The sequence below is a fragment of the Dermacentor andersoni genome, chromosome 11, assembly GCF_023375885.2.
Source record: "Dermacentor andersoni chromosome 11, qqDerAnde1_hic_scaffold, whole genome shotgun sequence".
NCBI classification, from domain to species: domain Eukaryota; kingdom Metazoa; phylum Arthropoda; class Arachnida; order Ixodida; family Ixodidae; genus Dermacentor; species Dermacentor andersoni.
Window position 1 is genome coordinate 6,273,039 of NC_092824.1, and position 18,183 is coordinate 6,291,221.

At 50.3% G+C, this 18,183-nt stretch overlaps 1 protein-coding gene across 4 annotated transcripts in view; it reads left to right on the forward strand.

Moving 5' to 3' along the window:
• LOC126517426 (latrophilin Cirl-like) overlaps window positions 1–18,183 on the forward strand; it is a 433,187-nt gene that overhangs the window by 338,334 nt on the left and 76,670 nt on the right. For all 4 annotated transcript variants that reach the window (XM_055064486.2, XM_055064484.2, XM_055064483.2 and 1 more), the window contains 2 exons: window positions 1,650–1,919; window positions 2,869–3,039. In XM_055064486.2, coding sequence (XP_054920461.1) covers window positions 1,650–1,919; window positions 2,869–3,039 — 441 coding nt within the window. The remainder of the gene's footprint in view (window positions 1–1,649; window positions 1,920–2,868; window positions 3,040–18,183) is intronic.

An 18,183-nucleotide genomic window follows, 5' to 3' on the forward strand; every position in this document is an offset into this window, starting at 1 on the left:
GAGTCGAAATAACAATCTCGAGCGTGCCGCGATACTCCGGGTGCCAGGATTACAGGTGGCATCACCGCTCGACGTGTAGTTCGGTGCTCGAGTGCGCGCTGCTCGATGCTGCCGAATTCGGCCCGTCAGGATTTGAAGCACGCCAGTGCTCTCTGTTTTTATCCCCGAATAACGGAATGCGCATGCGTGATGTGGCACTTTACGGTTTCCGACCCTCGTGCATGGACACCTCTGCTCAGCATGACGACTTCTTTTCTGCATGTGCTCATCCTCATCATCACCTTTGAGCGCCTTGTCGTTTACACTGCGCGGTTGTGGAGTGACTTGTGCGCGTAAACCAGGCCGGAGGTGAGCTCGAGCGCCTGGTCCAGCTCCTAAGTTACGTTACGCGGTAGAGGAACTGCATTGCTCAGATTATCCGGTAGTTGTATTCATTAAGCTCATCTCTGGGCGTAGCTTGGGCATTTGTCGCATTTACGTGTTCGTAAAATCAACAAATATCGATGCTGTTTTTCGTACTATTCTAAGTAGTGTAAAATAATCCTAAAGACGCAAGGAAACAACCGTGTTTCTCTGTTTTGTGTTCAATCCAGACCACCAACAAGCAAACAATAAAGGCTGTTTCGTTGTCCAATCACACACTGCAGCTCACATTGCTTGCGCTCGTATTGCAATGAATTTTCGGGATGTGTAGGATAACTTAATTAAACAGCTAGCACAGGCGCGTGTAAGCAAGCACGATAAAGAGCACAGCGTCCTGTACAGGGCATTCTTTTTTTTAGCTCCGCCAAATATTTCAAAATGTCCTGCTGCAGATAAGAATATTCTGCCCCTTGACCTAAATTGCTCAATAAGGGGACGATTGTTTATACGGGATATGATAATGCTTATTTAAATAATTAACATAATTGTGCGAATGAACCTTTTAATTAAATAATTTACGACACGTAATTCAATTTACGAATTGTAGCCAGTGAGCTTGCAAGGCACTTAGAACGAATTGCCAGGACCACGCCTGTTCGGAGGTATACTTAAAATGTCCGACGAAATGCATTGGGGTTCCAGTCACTTTTGTTCGTTAGTGCATAAAGCAGCGTTTACTGAAAGTAAGGTAACAGTCGATTTTTACCACAAATTTGACAGCGCATATCTCCAAACGAGTTCAAACCTCAGAATTCGTTCTAAGTCCATATGCCTTGCATACCCTCTTGCTACAATTCGCATATTCAAATATACAACGTGCAGTAATTAATTTGAAAGTCGATTAGCGTAGTTACGCTAGTAGATCAATTACGCATTTTGATTTATCGTATGAATAATGGCCGCCTCACCGACTAATTTAAGATCAAGGATCAGAATTTCGCCATCTACCACAGGTAACTTTTAAATATTTGGTGCAGCTAAAACCAAAGCACTCTGTACACGCACACACACACACACATATATATACAGTTCAAAGAGATTGAGAACACTTGCGGCACAACGCATTTGCCTCCTAATGCTGTATTATCATACACGTGTACGCTTCATTGGAGGCGTGTCGTGCATGAGCGTAGACGCGTGCGTGTGCGCCGGGCTGACCCTGTTCTTCCCATCGCACCTTCTTTCGGAACCCTTCGTCGCCGCCGTGTTGCTCCGTGCCTCGCCAGAGTCCCCGACGACGCCGTCGAGCACGACGCCGTCGACGACATCGACGACCACGACGACGTCGCGGCCGCTGATCATCATCCCGGCGACCCAGTTCCAGAGGCCGCCCCCGCCGCTGCTGCCGACGCCAGCGTCTCAGCCGCCGCCGTCGACCAGGGAGCCGTCGGGGGACGCCGGCCGACATCCGTCCTCGACGCCGCTGCCTTCGGTCCCGGAGACGGCGAGCGAGGCGCACGGGGTGGCCGGATCTTCGGCGAGACCCGAGATGCCTGGTACGTCTTCTCATTCATCTCGCGCCTCACTTTGCGCCTCCTTTAACGATCGCCTTGTAGCATGCGGCACGAAGCACGGAGGCGGACACGTTTCGTCCCGTTTGGTCGCGCTGTTTTCATCTCCCACGAACCGAGTAGCCCGGTAGTCAGTCTGCGCTGTTTCAACAAGTTTGAAGGCGTGGTTACGATGGCTTCGGCGGCTTAGATGGCTATTTAACTCGGTTTATGTCCACTGGAGTTCTAGGCTCGGCTCGTTGGTTTATGACCAACGCGGCGAATAGCTGAAACGGCGGGAGAAGTGAGGCGTACAGGGCGCATCTGTCGGGTTTGCATCCCGTCTTCTGCACTGTTCGTCGTGTTGGTTTATGTGTACCTTGTTTTGTTTATATCGTTTCTCTCTTTCTGGTGCCAACCGAGGTGGGGCTATTTGTGACGAGCATCAATGGCTTGCGCTCGTGGTGCATTGCATCAGTCTTGACGGGATGCATCTTCTACAGTTTGGCATCGAACTAAAATGCAGACGTGATCCGTTGCCCTTGATAGCCACATTGCTGACCAGTGATGGAAGTGCAATACTGTCGTCTTGCAAGAGCAGAATAGATCTCCGGCTCGTAGCTATGCAAAGGTGATGGTTTTCAGCATTATTTCATAAAATACCGCGCCAGCAATTTTTTTGTTCGTCTTTCTATTTGTGTGTCTGTTTTAACCGATGTTGTGTATCCGACCAAGTCTCAAGAATCCTTGCCCCTTCGGGGAGTAAGGATGTGTAAGGAGAGTAGGGATGAGGTAAGGATGTGTCCCAGGACTACTTGCTACGCTCTTCGAGGAACCAAGAAACTTGGTTGTTTCTAAGCTGTCTAGAGTATACAGAAATTGATCTTCCGTGATTCGTGGATCAAACCGCGATTTATGAAGGCCAGTGTGAATTCCCGCCTGTCTCCTACCGCAGGTGCCCACGAGTTGACGACGACGAGCAGCGACTGGTCGACGACCACGGTGTTCACGCTGCATCGCGCGCCTCCGTCGCCCAGAACCCAGCCGACCGACGGCTACGACATCTGGGGCGGCAGCTGGGGTTCGACCACCGAGCGCAGCTTCGACTCGCCGCACCTGGGAAGAGGTACGCCCACGGCTGCAATAAGCGCGATATGGGGGCTCCCGCTTTGGCCTCGCGACAACCCTGTGGTGCGTGGTTAACTTGCTCTGGCGCTGGTTGGTCGATATACTCGGTGGAGTAGCGCGCATACACTGTAAGCCAAACAAACTCACTTGGGAGTTTTTAGCAGGTGACGTGCCCTAAAACCTCCCCATCCTCGAATATTTACTCCGATGTATTGGAGTAATACAGCGCCTCGTTTCCCTTCGTTGGCTATTGGCCTCGAGCTCCACCACTGGAAAAGCTGGCGCCACCGTCGGCGTGACGTGCTAGGAGGGATCACGTGGACATAGCGGCCGCGTCGGCTGCTTCGGGCGCGCCGAAGCGAGCTGAAAACGAGTTTAAATTCCCTCGTACGCTGCGGTCCTCCTTTAGTGGCGAAATTTTCCCGCTTCGAGTGTCTCCTTTACAACGCTTGAAAGCACTACAATAGGTAGTGGCTGCCCTTGAAGGCGCGCAACATGGTAGGCTACTGCTCGGTGCCGCAGGGCCGGACGCACGTAACGGAGGCCGGTGTCAGCCTTATTCACACGTAGCCGCAGGACAAGAAGCTGCGTGAAGCTTGGCTCGCGAAACATAAAACCGGCAAACAATCATCGGCTACAACTCGAGTATGCAGCAAGCACAGACGCGAGGATTTCTGCTACGGCGCCCGGTCTGCGATGTTCTGAAAACGCGCACTGAGACGCTCGCCCGAGTCCGCTGCCCGACTAATGTCATGAAGGTTTGGTCTATGAACTTGTCGATGCTATAGATACTGGCAAGTTCAGTGGAATGGAAAGGCAGCGGTAAGAATCACATTTAAAAAAACCATGGCATATGGTCATGTTTGTGTTATGAATTAATGCACTGGATTACAAGAAAGGAGCAGCGGGAAATTGCACGCTGAGAACACCGATAAACATACAGTGCGACGCAACTCGAGAAATAATATTGAAAGGTCAAAGAATTTAGAAGAAAAAAAAATATTGAATCGTCGCGACGGCACATCACAGTCCCCGTAGGCATCGAAGTCTCTACAACGAAATTATTTTTGAACAGCTCTGATAGCGCCCACGCAACGATGGTTGCTTGTATACTGTCAAATGCTCATATTCTGGGGCCTGAAGCTCATGGCAGGGTGCGAGAACGCGCGCGCGGAGAAAGCGAAACAGTGCGCGGACAAGCATGCAGACGCGCATGCAGTCGCTGCGAATCTACGCGATCGCTGCATTGAGGCTTCGTTCTATTACACTCCATTTAGTTATACAAACACTATAAGAACATATTTCACATAGTTTGATCTCAGCGTTTACCTACCTTTCACGCAAGAAGCCGGTTCGGGAGACTCCATCGCAGCGACCGCGCACAGTGGCGTTCACTGTACGTATTCGGTAAAGAGATAGCGTCTGTAAACGATTGCGTGCTTTCAGTTTGCCCAAGATTATTATTTAGACAGTAGGAAACTTCTCTCGTTTCGAAACTACTTACAGAAATGTCCGGGAGAGCTCGCGCGTGGTGTTTTCAGTGAGCGCTGACAGCAAAACCTATGAGGAGCGCACCACGTGATCCCTCATACTACGCCAGCGAGGCGCTTCCGATAGGTGGCGACTCCGTAACTCCTCGCCGCCAATAGCTGCGGGAGGATCAAGGCGACACGACGCGATTTTACTCCGCTTGCAAATCTTGTTCTCCTGTGAAAACTCCGACAGGGAGTTTTAAAAAACTCCCCCCGCCGAAACAGGTTGGTCACGTGGCGCTTCCCACGGCGCTGTGCGCCGCGTCAGCGACCGGCCGCGTTCGGTGGAGTCGGCAGTGCTTATGGCTGACGGTTTGTTTACATCTGTGAAGTGGCGTTCCGTGACAGCTTTTCGTCAATTGGGTTTTCCGTATTTCCTTTCAGAAAGTGTTCTATAGGCGTGCCTGAAGCTCACTCTATCTCAGCTTCAAGTTCGTCAGCTGTGATCACTTTGCTGACAACGGTGAATGCAAGAGCAACGTTTTCATGTGCAGAAAAAGGCTTAGGTATACCTCGAAGATGCTCATTGACTCGTGATGTCGGCACAGGTTTTTGACTGTGTTTTTGTGCTGCGTGACCGTGGCTTGTGTTCTTCAGTACGTGCAATGCGACTTTTATGTCCTTGTGGGTACATGCTGATAACGTCTGGTGTAACGTCTTAAAGGATCGCGTAGCAATGGCAACAGCAACCACTGTTCGAGCGACGACGTCCGTGCGAGTCGCGCATGAATGGCGTACCCCAAGCTCGTTGCGGTGCTGTGTTGCCATTGTGAAAGACAGGAGTACAAGCAGCTGTTTCTATGTATCTGTGACGAGGTCGCGGGATCGAATCCCGGCCACGGCGGCTGCATTTCGATGGAGGCTAAATGCGAAAACACCCGTGTACTTAGATTTAGGTGCACGTTAAAGAACCCCAAGTGGTCAAAATTTCCGGAGTCCTTCACTACGGCGTGCCTCATAATCAGAAAGTGGTTTTGGCACGTAAAACCCCATAATTTAAAAAAAAAATGTATCTGTGTGCGAATGTCCTGGCCCAAGAAAAATTGTAGGACACAAGTATGGGTACTGTAAATAAAGCTTCTTACTGAGCGATGCGAATCGAATGGTTATCGCGCATTTCGGTTTTGGCACGTCGTTCCTTCCGATATCGCATTAAGATTATGCTCTACCCCAGACACTGATTTAGAAGCATGCCATGCTGGCTCAGAATGTGAGGATTCGCTGGACAGATCAGCGATGCTCCTTTTCACAACCGAAAGAAATTGCTTGGACGGTGCGCAAGTACTGCCGTCCAATAAATGTATGACTACGCACTTTTCGGTGTTGCGTCGGCTGCTGCGGGTCACGCTCATATTTCATAAATTCTTGCTACGCTACCACTATTTTGCACAAAGTTCATTTTGGCATGAAGCACACGCACTTACAATTTTCTTGCTTACTGTAACTAACGCACTACTTTTTGGCCGCGAACGCCGGCAGTGTGCGAAGTCGCTTCAGCACTCGCAGAATGGCATGCTCACTTTGAAAAATTACGCCATTAACTTTTTCTCACTATTCTGAATGAGCAGTCTTGTGTTGTGTCTTCTGTTACTTTCAGAGAGGCAGGTCTCGTATGACCGAGCATGTGAGTCGTAATTCTGAAAACAGTACAGGTGCTCGCTAGGCGGTTTCGAGGCACACAGTATCGTGGCTATATATATACTGGCAGCGTTGCTTCTTGTGTGTCGCGTGTACGTTGCATGTCTTTCAAAGTTCTGCATTGGGCGTTTCTAAAATGTTGGTGTATGTCACGATTTATGTGCTTTCATTGACTTTCGTTGAATTTGACGCGGTGTTGTGTGTATATTTCGAAATTAGAGCATGTAAAAATTTTCACGCAAAATAACGCGACACCTCTTTTTATACTCGCGTTGCACCTCGCAAAAACTCCGTCTAGTGCAAAGTAAAAAAATGAAAAAAAAAAGACAAAAGAAACTCCCATGGTTCTACGCCGAAATTCCGCTCGCACGGAGTAAAAATTACACCGCACGGAGTAAAAATTGTGCTTCGATCAAGCGGAGAATAATAAACTCCAAACCGGGGGTCGCTAGAGGACAAGCATTATACTGCCACCTGAGAGTTATTTCCGTGCACAGTGATAGAACGAGCACAAAGAAGAGTGCAAGTCCGTGCACCACGGACTGCGTGCAGTCGTAACTGAATTAAATTAGTTCTCTAGCTAGAAGAGCAAGAAGAATACGCTTAATAGAAAGCGCTGCGCACAGGTTTTGTATAGCCAAGACACAAGTGATCGGCGTATAGGGCTGCAGGAGTGCAGGGATGTCATTGCAATTATTTTCCTCTTTGCGCTTGGACGCGTTGGCCCGAGTGGCGCTACGCTTACGCCTTGCCGTTACAGCGTCGGCAGGGTGTCGAGATGGGGATAAATAAACGGGCAGAGAGGACGACTACGAACGTAAGCGAACAGCCGAGCGCTTGCAGAAAGCCATTCGGTGCACTAAACGAACGGTGTGCCTGAAGGCGGGCTCTGGTGAGGATATGTTTTGGTGGCATTCCTCGTTTCGTGACATAATTGTTGGGAGCCCGGCGCAGCTGTAGCGGTAGAAGCGACCGGCCGATTCATCGTGTGTCGCGTGCGAACATTATTCACGGCACGTGCGTCTGTCGGACAGTTCGCCCCGCCTCGGTGCCCCCTTTGCATGGGCGGTGGACCGCCGAGAAAGACGGGGCCAAATGGAAGTGTTGCTCTGAACACAATATATATATATATATATATATATATATATATATATATATATATATATATATATATATAGTGTGTGTGTGTGTGTGTGTGTGTGTGTGTGTGTGTGTGTGTGTGTGTGTGTGTGTGTGTGTGTGTGTGTGTGTGTGTACGAACGACGCGTGCCGAATGAGCCCAAGTATACACCGCGCGCGCGTGTGTACCAAGGAGTGATGTCTTGCATGCACGTGAGACAAACAAAACGGGGGTCGTATTCATAGCTACCACCATCGTTGAGTGAAACGGGGCCCCACACGAGAATGAGCTCTATTTGATATTCACGATGCAAACCATACCGAATATACCGTTTTACCATAGATTATTCACACTTTGGTATTCTACGTTCCGGCCGAATACACCCTTGGCACGGTGGACACGGCAGGCCCACGTGCAGATTTCGTAGCTTCTGTCGAAGGGGACACATTACCCCGGGATTTCCTGCGGCGTTCTCCACGTGCCACTTGTGCTCCAAATTAACGGGCGAAGAGCGAAAATGGGAAACTTCTCGAACCTGCGACAGCTGTTTGCCGTTGCTGGCGCCATCTGTCAGAGGACCCTGAGCTTTGATATATGGCCTTTCCGCGTGTGGTCTTCAACCAGCGGGGCGGGCAACCTGAAAAGTGCGGCGGGGTCTCACCGTCGTTCTGGCGTCCCCACTCTGAAGCCGTACCTCGCGCGTCACGTCGTCTTATTTGCTCTCGCGCACTGTCTCGAAGCCATAAAAAATCAAGCAATTTATGAGAGAACAAGCGCTAACGAGCTGCTCCTCCCGTTTCGTGCGCTCCGGTTTTTGCGCAGAGCTCTGCCTTCGTGAAACTTTTCACTCAGTGTGGAAGAGCTTTCGTAAGGGCGGCTACGAGCATGTCATCCGGCCCGATGCGCACTCCTTCGCACTTAAGCAGCGGCATTTTACCGTGGTGCTGTCCTTTGTGTACATTTTTCCTTGCTTCGAGCCGTTTTTAAGCACCGGCTGAAGCCTCCGGCAGTTGCCTTTTTTGGTGTGTCATCTTTCCTTCTCCTTGTCTACACGCAGCCTCAGTTTGCTCCTCTTGGTCTGCTCATCGCTTACTTCATTCTGCAGCGACGCGCATAGCGCGAGACCGCTCCATTTTTCCTTCATCAGCAGGTCTGTCGTGCGTCCGCACTGTCGCGTGCAGAATTTGAAATTTGGACACCCGGTTTCTGAATATGGGCAACGTGAAGCGTGTTTCAGAGAGTAAGAAATGCCCCAACCTGGATGGCTCCAGTGCACGACTTAAGGTTCTCACTGTGCTTTAAGGTCAGCCTTCGCAGTCGAAGAAACATTCGTCCCGTTGTACGACAAGGACCAGGGACCTTTCGGGAACGGTCCTTGTGCCACCCGAGTTAGCCAGGAAGATCGCACGCCGCCAGCGCGAGGCTGAGTTAACCGACAAGGAGCCTGTCTCTGAAACAGAATGATTCTTTCTTTCTTGGTATTATCGAATATTTGGTTTCTTTTCACTGGTGCAAAAAAATAAATATAAATGAAAGGCCACAAATTGGGTAAGTTGCTATAGGTTGATCATTTTGTAGTGTGGCGCAAGAGAATACGGAGCACGAGAGAGGGCTACATTTCAGCTGCGAGTGTTAAGTTCTAAGTGCAGCGATCGCGTGTGCGCGCCTTCTTGTGTTGCGTCTCTCTTGCGCCGCAGTTCGAAACGGTGCATTGCCGATATTAGCGTTCTACGTAATTGCTACTATATTTGCCCTAGTTCTCACCGTTGGCAGAGCTATGCTCATTACGTGACAGTCGGTCTTGTTTATCCGCGCTGATCTGCGCTATGTTTCGTCGTGGCCAAGCACTCGGCTTTCACCTAAAATCTTGAAAAGTGTTCTTTATTCAAACGTTTGCGAGCATTAGAGTAGCCCGCTCGTGCACACGGGTATTTGTCGGTAGGTCCTGCAAATGGGTGGCGTCGGCTCAAGCTTGTCAGCGGCGTCTCGAACGGCCGGCGATGAAGAACGAATGCCTGGACTTCTCCGAGAACGCGCTCCTCCTCTCCGCCTTTTCATTTCGCGCGTGCGAGTGAGTTGGTTGTCGCCGGCAGACATTCGCGCGCCGGGAGCGAGACAACGCTCGGCAGAGGGCGGCGGTAATTCAGGCAGCGGTGCAGCTGGCGAGATCATTTCCATACTGACGCAGCTGGCCGCCGACTCGCCTGACTGGCCGCCTGCCTCTCCCTCCCCTCGTCGCTTTCAAACTGCGCACCCACGCCGAGCTGTGCGCGCCACTCGTGGGTCCCGAGGCGAAGAGCCCGCAGGCGTCCCTCCCGTTCGTCCGTCGCCCCCTCGGGCGTCTGGGCACCTTCGGCATTACCCTCCCCACCGAGAAAGAAAAGAAACGAGGGATACCCACACACGCTACCGTGCGCCTCTGTAATACGATGCAGTGCTGAAAAAAGCCAGATCGGACGTCATCCACTCGGCGGACGCATTCCGATGCGACGCGGCGCGTGTTGCTTAGCGGCGAAACGGTATGGCTGTTTGGGCCACTTGGTAGCGCACGAATCTCGAGGCGAACACTGGCACAGTTTTTGGACTTTTCTGCCGAGATCGTTTCGCGTCGTTTTCGACTGGCGGTTGCGACTCGTTCCTCCAGCTTGCCGACATTAAGCGCACGATATGTCGTCGCCGGCTGTGCCCAGCACGTGCGCCGTTAGGCCAGGCACTTGGGCTGCATCCTCTGGCCGCGCGAGAAACCATTGCTGCCCTCGCTGGCTCGCAATCGACCTCAGTGGCGAGCCGCGGCTGGAGGCACGCAGCAGCGGTTGCTGTGCTCACGGCCGCCGTCCTCCCTACCGGTAGCCATCGGCTCTTCTCCGGCGCCTCCCCGACAGCCCCGTCCTCTTGCTGCATGCCGCGCACAACTAGCACAACGGCGCGCAGCGGTTGCCCCCTCCACTCGAGGGAGTCCTAACTGCCGGACGCCGCGCACCAAGTCAGCCTTGGGAGAAACGCACGTCCGGCGCGACACTCCCCCGTGGCGCCTGTCCTCCGCCTTGCTCGCACCCTCCTCGCGCGCGCACCCATCGCTGCTGCCCCCCTCCGGTAATTGGCTTTAATTGGCGATCAGCGCTGATGAGCTCGGACCACCGTCGACGACGAGCTATGTGCGCGGCGGCCGAGCCATTATAGGGCGCGCGTCACCTGTGCGCCGACGAGCCTCGTTGGCGCGCTGCCCTCCTTCCCGGCTGCTGCGGCCGGCGTCGGAACCGCGCCCCGCGGGAAGCAAACAAACAAGCAGGGTCCCCCCTAACGGCCGCCAGTTTGTGCCCGTGCGTGGCATTCTGGTCGCGTGACTGCTGGCGCTTAACCCTCAGGCCGTCGTTATTTCGGCCCACCCTAGTTTGCATGCGTCGCTTGCGGGGAGAAAAGGACTCGCTGCATGCACTGCGCGTATGCGCCGTGTGGGTCCTCCTTGGTTTATATGATTACACGTATAATTCTCTTAATGTATATGACGGGATCCTTATCGCGACGGAACCTGGCTCGATCGAGAAGCAGCGCCCTCGCTGGCGCTGCAGCAGGCGGTTTGCGATTGCGTCATTCGCAAACGCGGCGAATGCGCAACGCGCGCAGAGCCGCGACAGCTTCCAAGAAGCGTGCTCCTGGAATAGATCTTTGATTCCTAGGACGAGTGGGTGGTATCTCGACAAAATGTCTCTTTTGAGTCAGGTTGCCAGTGTTTCTTCTACACGCATCGTCGCGACCGACTTAACATGTCGGTTTGAATGAATAAAGCAGGCTTATTCGTCAAAATTCTCTAGATAAGCACAATCGGTTTCCAGCATTTCTGCTTACGGGAGAGCGGTGCAATACTTTTTAGCGGAGCAATGCAATGAATATACCTCGCGAGCACTATACTTACAAGCACTCGGTCACCAACTCACGTTGCCTCTTCGTGCGCCGTTTCGATGCACATGCCATGTCGCGTGCGAAGCTAATCCGCTCCAAGTACTCGCTGCTTTTCCCTAGCGCCGTTAGCACTGGCTAATTGTACCTATATACGAACGCCTGCTCTCGCCCAGAATGGCTCGGTTAATTCGTGTAATTAGCGGTGCGCTTTAAAAGAAGTCGATATCGAAATGCTCATTTCAAAACGCGGTACAGGCGCCGTTTACTAAAAAAATTCGCGAACGCGCCCGTGCCTCTCGAGACGTCCCGACCAATCGCGACTCCATAGCTGCGAAAGTGCCTCCAGCAAATGCTGGAACAGCAGATGGCCGACGAGGTCGTGAGCGTTGCATCGGTCGGGTGTCGCTATATCTCGTTGCCTTTGCTTTTACCCGGCAAATTTATTGTACACGGCCCAGCAATTACTTTCAGAGGGGGCGTGAACCAGTGTGTGAAAGCGGGAATAAAGTACCCTATACACGCTGAGCTCTGTAGTTGTTTTATTTCCCGTCATAGGGGCCTGTCGGGGAATGTCGATAGCTTGCGCGAGCTGCCCTCACATTTATGGAAGGTAGCATGGGTGGTACCGGTTCTGAAGCCTGGAAAGAATCCTGCAGCTCTGGACTCACACAGACCGGTATCGCTGACATCTTGTGCAGCGAAGCTAATGGAGAAGATGGCGTGCACAAGACTCACTTGGTATGTCCAGCAGGGTCGAAAACTACCATCGTGCATGACAGGGTTTCGGCAGCATCTAAGCGCTCAAGACAATGTGCTGGACCCGCTAAGCCACATAGAACATTACAGTGCGGACGGCCTGTCGACACTTGCTGTTATCATGGATGTTTCCAAGGCTTACGACTACGTGTCTCAAAGAGCCATCATCAGCCAGTTACAACTTATAGGCGTCACGGGTCATCTCTTGCACTTCATACATACGTTCCTCAATGATCATCGCATCAGAGTTCGTCACTTTGAGCGATGAAATACGTATATTTCGCGGCGTATCACAGGGGAGTGTTTTATCTCCCATATTATTTAACATTCCATGAGTAGCCTCCCAAGAGTTCTGAACCATCGAACACCAGTGAAGATATCTATATATGCCGATGATGTCTGCATATGGGTCTCCGGCTACCAGCATCGCCGCCTCGCACGAATAGCCCAAGGAGCAGTAAAAGCCGTTCAGGGCCACTTGGCAACGATTGGATTGTCACTATCAGCAGAGAAATCATCATTCGTACTATATCCAGGAATGAATAGAAAATCTACACGCTTGAAGCTGAATTTGGACGGATACCAGATTCGACAAGTAACCAACGTCCGATTTCTTGGCGTTACCTTAGACCACAGGCTACTCTGGCGCCGCGGTGTTGACCACGTTGTGGCGTAATCGTCACCCAGGCTATACATGTGCTCAAGCGAGTCGCTGGCATACGCTGGGGCAACCACCCGGCGTCGATGCTACGGCTACATACAGCGTTGGTTACCAGTCGAATCCTGTATCAGCTACCTCTGATGTCACCCTCAGACAGCCAATACGATCGCTTAGAAGCAATGCACAGGAAAGGTATCCGACTTTGCCTCGGAGTCCCTCAGCCAGCGTCAAAGAAGAAAGTGCTCTACGAAGCTGAGTCACGCCCTCTACGACTTCAGGCTTCCCAGGCTCTTATGATCCAGCTACTACGATTGAGTGAGTCTACGCCCGGTAGAGCCCTCTTACGACGTATAGGTAACAGGCCGCGCTCAGCTTTTATGCAGCACTGAACACGCTTCGCGTATTAGGATTGCGCTGCTCGAGACCGAGGAGAAGGATAGAACCACCCTGGACATTCGAGGACATCACATGCAACTTAAGTGTACCACGATTGCTGTCAAAGAGCTGCATTCCATCTGAAGAAGCCAAGTCATTAGTCCTGGAACACCTGAACAGGACTTACCCGAATCACCTACAAGTATACACAGATGGCTCTGTCAAGGCAGACGAAGACCGCTGCGCAGCTGCATTCTATATTCCCTCTCTAAGATATACGTGGTCTGGCCGTCTGGACTGTATAGCCTCGTCGACAGTTGTGGAAGGCGTAGCAATAGCTTCTGCTCTGCGCAAACTAATGGCCGCCTCTTTGCAGAGCCGACCTCGGGACCACTCCACCTCGAGGAAGAAGAGAGCACCGGTCCCCCTCCCCTATATAGCACCCCTTTTCTGCCGCAAGGCTTGGCCTATTGAACGCAGAAATAAAGACGTATTAAAAAAAAAAAGACTTTGCCTCCGCAGAATGTGGTTGTCCTTACGGACTCAAAGGCCGCGTTACAGCAAGTATACCGTGGTCTGCCATCCCTCAAGTTCCCACGCAAATCCCTAGCCATCGTGAAAGAACTCAACAACAAAGGCTTCACAGTAAAGTTTCACTGGATTCCCTCCCACATTGGTATCTCAGGAAACGAAAAAGCTTATGCGCTTGCATACGCAGCGCTCTATCATCCGCCCAAAATCAAGGCTCCAAAGAGTAATCAATAGCAAAAATCTGACATTCGAAATGACTTTGCGTCGCTTTGGGTTCCACCGCATATGCCCTGCGTAACCAAGAGATTGCACCGAGAGGAAGCCTCACTTCTATATCGAATAAGGACAGGATCTTCTAGTACACCGGCCTGGTTATTTAAGACGGGACGAATCAATTCTCCGAGCTGTACGGCATGCAACGAGACAGGAGACATTGAGCACTTTTTAGGGTCCTGCCAGCAATTCCAAGATGAAAGGGACGCTCTCCGGAAGAGTCTGCAAAAAAAGGACCTTCCGCATGCGCGCCTGCAACACCTTATATTTCCCGAGGAATCAGTTATAGCCCGCAAAGAAACTTCGCGTCTCCTTATCGATTTTTTAAGAGAGACTGGTTTGATGGACATATGGTGAAACCCGTCAGCGGCATTGTGCGAGACGCTCGGGCGGAGCAAATGCCGGCTTTGATCGCCAGGCTAAACTCGCCTGTTGCTACAATTCACCACCGCCACCACCACCCTCATCGGCGCAGTAGAGTGTTCCCCCACGTATATGGCGACAGTCGCCGCGCAACTTGTACGACGGAGTTGCTTTCCTTGAACTTAGCTTCATGCTTGGCTTCAAACACGCGCCCTTCGACTTCGAACAGGGACAATTGTCCGCATTGGTGTCGCTGCGACAGACGCGCAAGTGTCTGTCGCACGAGCAACTTCTGATGATCGATTTTTTGCCAGCGATAGGCGGTGTTGTCATGCGTAACGAAGGAGTACCTTGACTCCCACTTAACGGAGGAACCCGCTGCAATAGCTGCGTGCCATTTTCAAGTGCGTGCCAGAATTCCCTCTTCATGAATCGTCCTATAAGTGCGACATCCCGTCTTGGATCCCTATAACGTAAAACTATATCCAATCCGTTTCTATTCCAATCTCCTGACGTGTAACTTGCGTAGCCGCCGACGTATAACCATCGGGCGGTGACCCGCAGCGTTGTATGACCACGAAACGCCCTCCTCGTTTATACAAGGCCACTTCTGGTTACTGCCATAGCGAATAGGGCTCTCATAGCGACAGGTTTTAACACGATAGCGTTAAGGGCCCTGTGTCGCATAAAATCCGCTGTCGGCGTAGTTCTCCGTGAGCGAATATATATATTCAGGTGTATGCATATTCCATGCCTTGCTATATGACATACGCTATGTGCGGGCTATATTGCCACACCATTCTATCACTTATGTTGCTCATAGCTTGTCGTGCATTCTTGGCAAGGTTATTCCTCGGAGTTTTCAAAATGACAGCCCACGAACAAATGTCGTGAAACAAAAAACCAACAGCGCATGCCTTTTATGTTAAATCTTCTCAGACTGAATTATTAGGAGTGCGAAACAATAACTGAAACCCGAAAATGATGCTTTATTTTTTTGCGCACGGCTGTGCGGTACCTTTGGGATCGGCACAGGCACGAGGCCGCGTTTATAGCGGAACGCTCGTCTTCGTGCATAGTGCGTTCGCCTCCAGCGTTTGCCGGTAAACATTGCGGTTGCTGCAGTTGCCCGGGCAGCAGTCGAGGATCTTTGAATGCCATCGCGTTCCACTCTTAAAGGGCCCCTTACCAGGTCTGGCCATTTTGAGCTAACAAGCGCAGAGCATACATTGCGTGATAACGATCGTGTCTGCAAAGTATTACGTCGCTACGCGCCGCGGAAGGATCTGAAATTTCAAATCGAACGCCGCTTTTCATTCTCCTCGTGGCCGCCGCGCTCCAAGCCGGAGGATGACGTACTCGTGTGTCTGCGCCTACGTACTCGGGTCCGCAGTGTGACGTCGCGCGTGGTGACATGTGACTTCAAGGCGCCATCTGTTGTTTGTGTGATCTGTTGCTTGAATTGGCGAGACTAATTAAAGTATAGAGAAGTAATAAAACACACAAACGGAATGTCTCCGTGTTCTTTTTTTTTTGCTTTACTTTGCACCGAAGCAATAGAGATGTACTTCCGCTTCCTCTGCTTGTTCCCACGGTCGTGTGTGGTCACGTGCGCAGGTACCGAAACTATGCTATTTTCTATCGTGTTCCACCGCGTGATCACGCTCTGCTATCCGCTTGCTCTGCCTCAGTATTCGTGTAGCACTGGATTATACCGCTGGTCATGTGTCCTTGTGAACAGCGCGCAAACTCGTGCGCTGCGCGAAACGATAACAGCTCGCGCGCAACGCCGCCAGAAAAATGCACATCGCAGGGAAAAAAAAAAGAAAAAGGCGAGGAGAAAAAAAAAAAAAAGGGAAGGCGCGGCCCGTGACGTGTGTGTCACACGATCCTGGAGGTCCGGCATGGGAGAGCGCAGGGAAGGAATCTCGCTTGCGAACGCTAGACGGGGCGAGTGGAGAGGCAGTCTCGCCATGCAGTGAGCCCGCCGGCTGAAATAATGGGTTCGCGGCAGTGAAATATTTCTACATGGGCTATTAATGAGCCGACTTCAAAAATTTTTGTGGCAGAATGCTCCCTAGAGGACATGCAACAACTTCCAACGTAGAACCAAAATTTGCTATGGGGCCTTTAAGAGGAACCTTTAGCTCGGGTGCTCCTATCTGAATACATGTAAAAGGAGAATTTTTTTTTCTCGGCAACCATTCCACCAAACTTGATGAGGTTTGTTGCATGTTAAAGAAAAACTGAAAATCTAGTGACTGTTGGTCTCGAAATTTTTAATTAGGCCGTCAATTTCTTATTAAGAATTGGCCAAAATAGAAAATTTTCAGAAGACGGAACAATCAAATTTACAACTCGCTAACTCAGCAAGGAAAAATGATATCACAATTGTGTGAATCGCATCTGATAGTACATCTAAAGCGGACAAAATTGATATGTTACACATGAATCTGAAGAAAATCAGTACTATGGAAATACTGCTTTTGCAGAACCCTTGCACACAACGTAACAAATTCACATAAGACATAAACTGACATATCGAATTTTTCAGCTTTGAATGATCTCATGGATGCCGTTTACAGAACCGCGATATCTGTTCTTGATGCGAATCTATTAATTTATGAACTTCGGACGTCTATAGTTTTCTTTTTTTTTTTTTTGAACTTGCGAAAACTTTAAAATTATTGTAACATAATTCAGGCTATAAATCGAAATTCCGCGTGCAACAGTCACTAGAATGTAACTTCATCTCTCAAAGACATCAAATTTCATTAAAATCGGTCCAGGGATTATCTCGGAAAAACGTTCTTGCGTTTTACATGTATTTGAATAGGCCACGTCGGAGTTGGGCCCGAGCTAAAGCTTCCTCTTAAGAGGGGCTGATGGAGAAAAAAGCGTAGAATCGGAAACCATTATATTTCTTTTGTTCATTCTAAGCGTGCATAATCAGTGTAAATATTTCATATCAGATGAGGAGTCAACGCGGTTTTCCTCATGTCGCGTGTTACTCAACCGAAGGGGGAATGGAAGAATGGCCCGGAATAATGTTCGACCAGTCGTGGAGGGCTGATTGTCGAAATAGAAAAGTTTGGAAGAGCTTTACGTTGTGGCTCCCCTGCGCCGACACGGACGAGTAGGTTGCAGATTCCTCAGGTTGCACACTGTGAGCAGACTGTGAACCTGCCATCCTAAACGCGCCGCTGTCACTCGGCTCGCACAGCGTGCAATGCGATCGGAATTGTCACACGCATTTCAAGTGACCCGTCGTTTCGAATGAGTGAGCTTGCAGCTAAAGAGGGTGGCTCGCCGGTAACCTTACTTGTTATTTATTTATCTATATGTTTAGTTATTTATTTATTTATTTTAGGAAATACCATATGGACCCGCAGGCGTTACGTTGTGGTGTGGTTATCAATAATGCGTTGCGCGATAATGGCATCGAAGTCTTTGAGCAGCGAAGGCAACACTTAAGAATTCGATTTCTTTCCATGCTTATTAATCGAGACTTATCAATTAATCCTGCATCGTATCTGTCGAATACAACGTCTAGGCTTACTCGACACCATCATCCGAATCCACTAACTCCTTATTTTGCACGGACGGATGTATTCAAGTGTTCCTTTTTTCCCCGAACTATAACAGACTAGAATAACTTGTTGCCTGTTTCAATTGATTGTTTCACTGTACTACTGTTGTGTCTTACCACCCTACTTGATTGAATAATGCATTGTATTATTGTTGTGTTTAACCACCTTGCTTGGACCTGTTCTAGGTCTGCAGTATGAAATTAAAAAAAAAAAGATATTTCTTTCCGCACACAGAATTTTTCCGGCGTCACCTTGAAAGCGACAGCGTCAGTAATTAACGAGAAGAAAGGGGGTTAACCGAGGGGCCCGATTTTTATTAGTCGTATCATAAGAAGCCAATAAACACTGACACCAAGGACAACATAGGGGAAATTACTTGTGCTTAATAAATGAAATAAGAAAC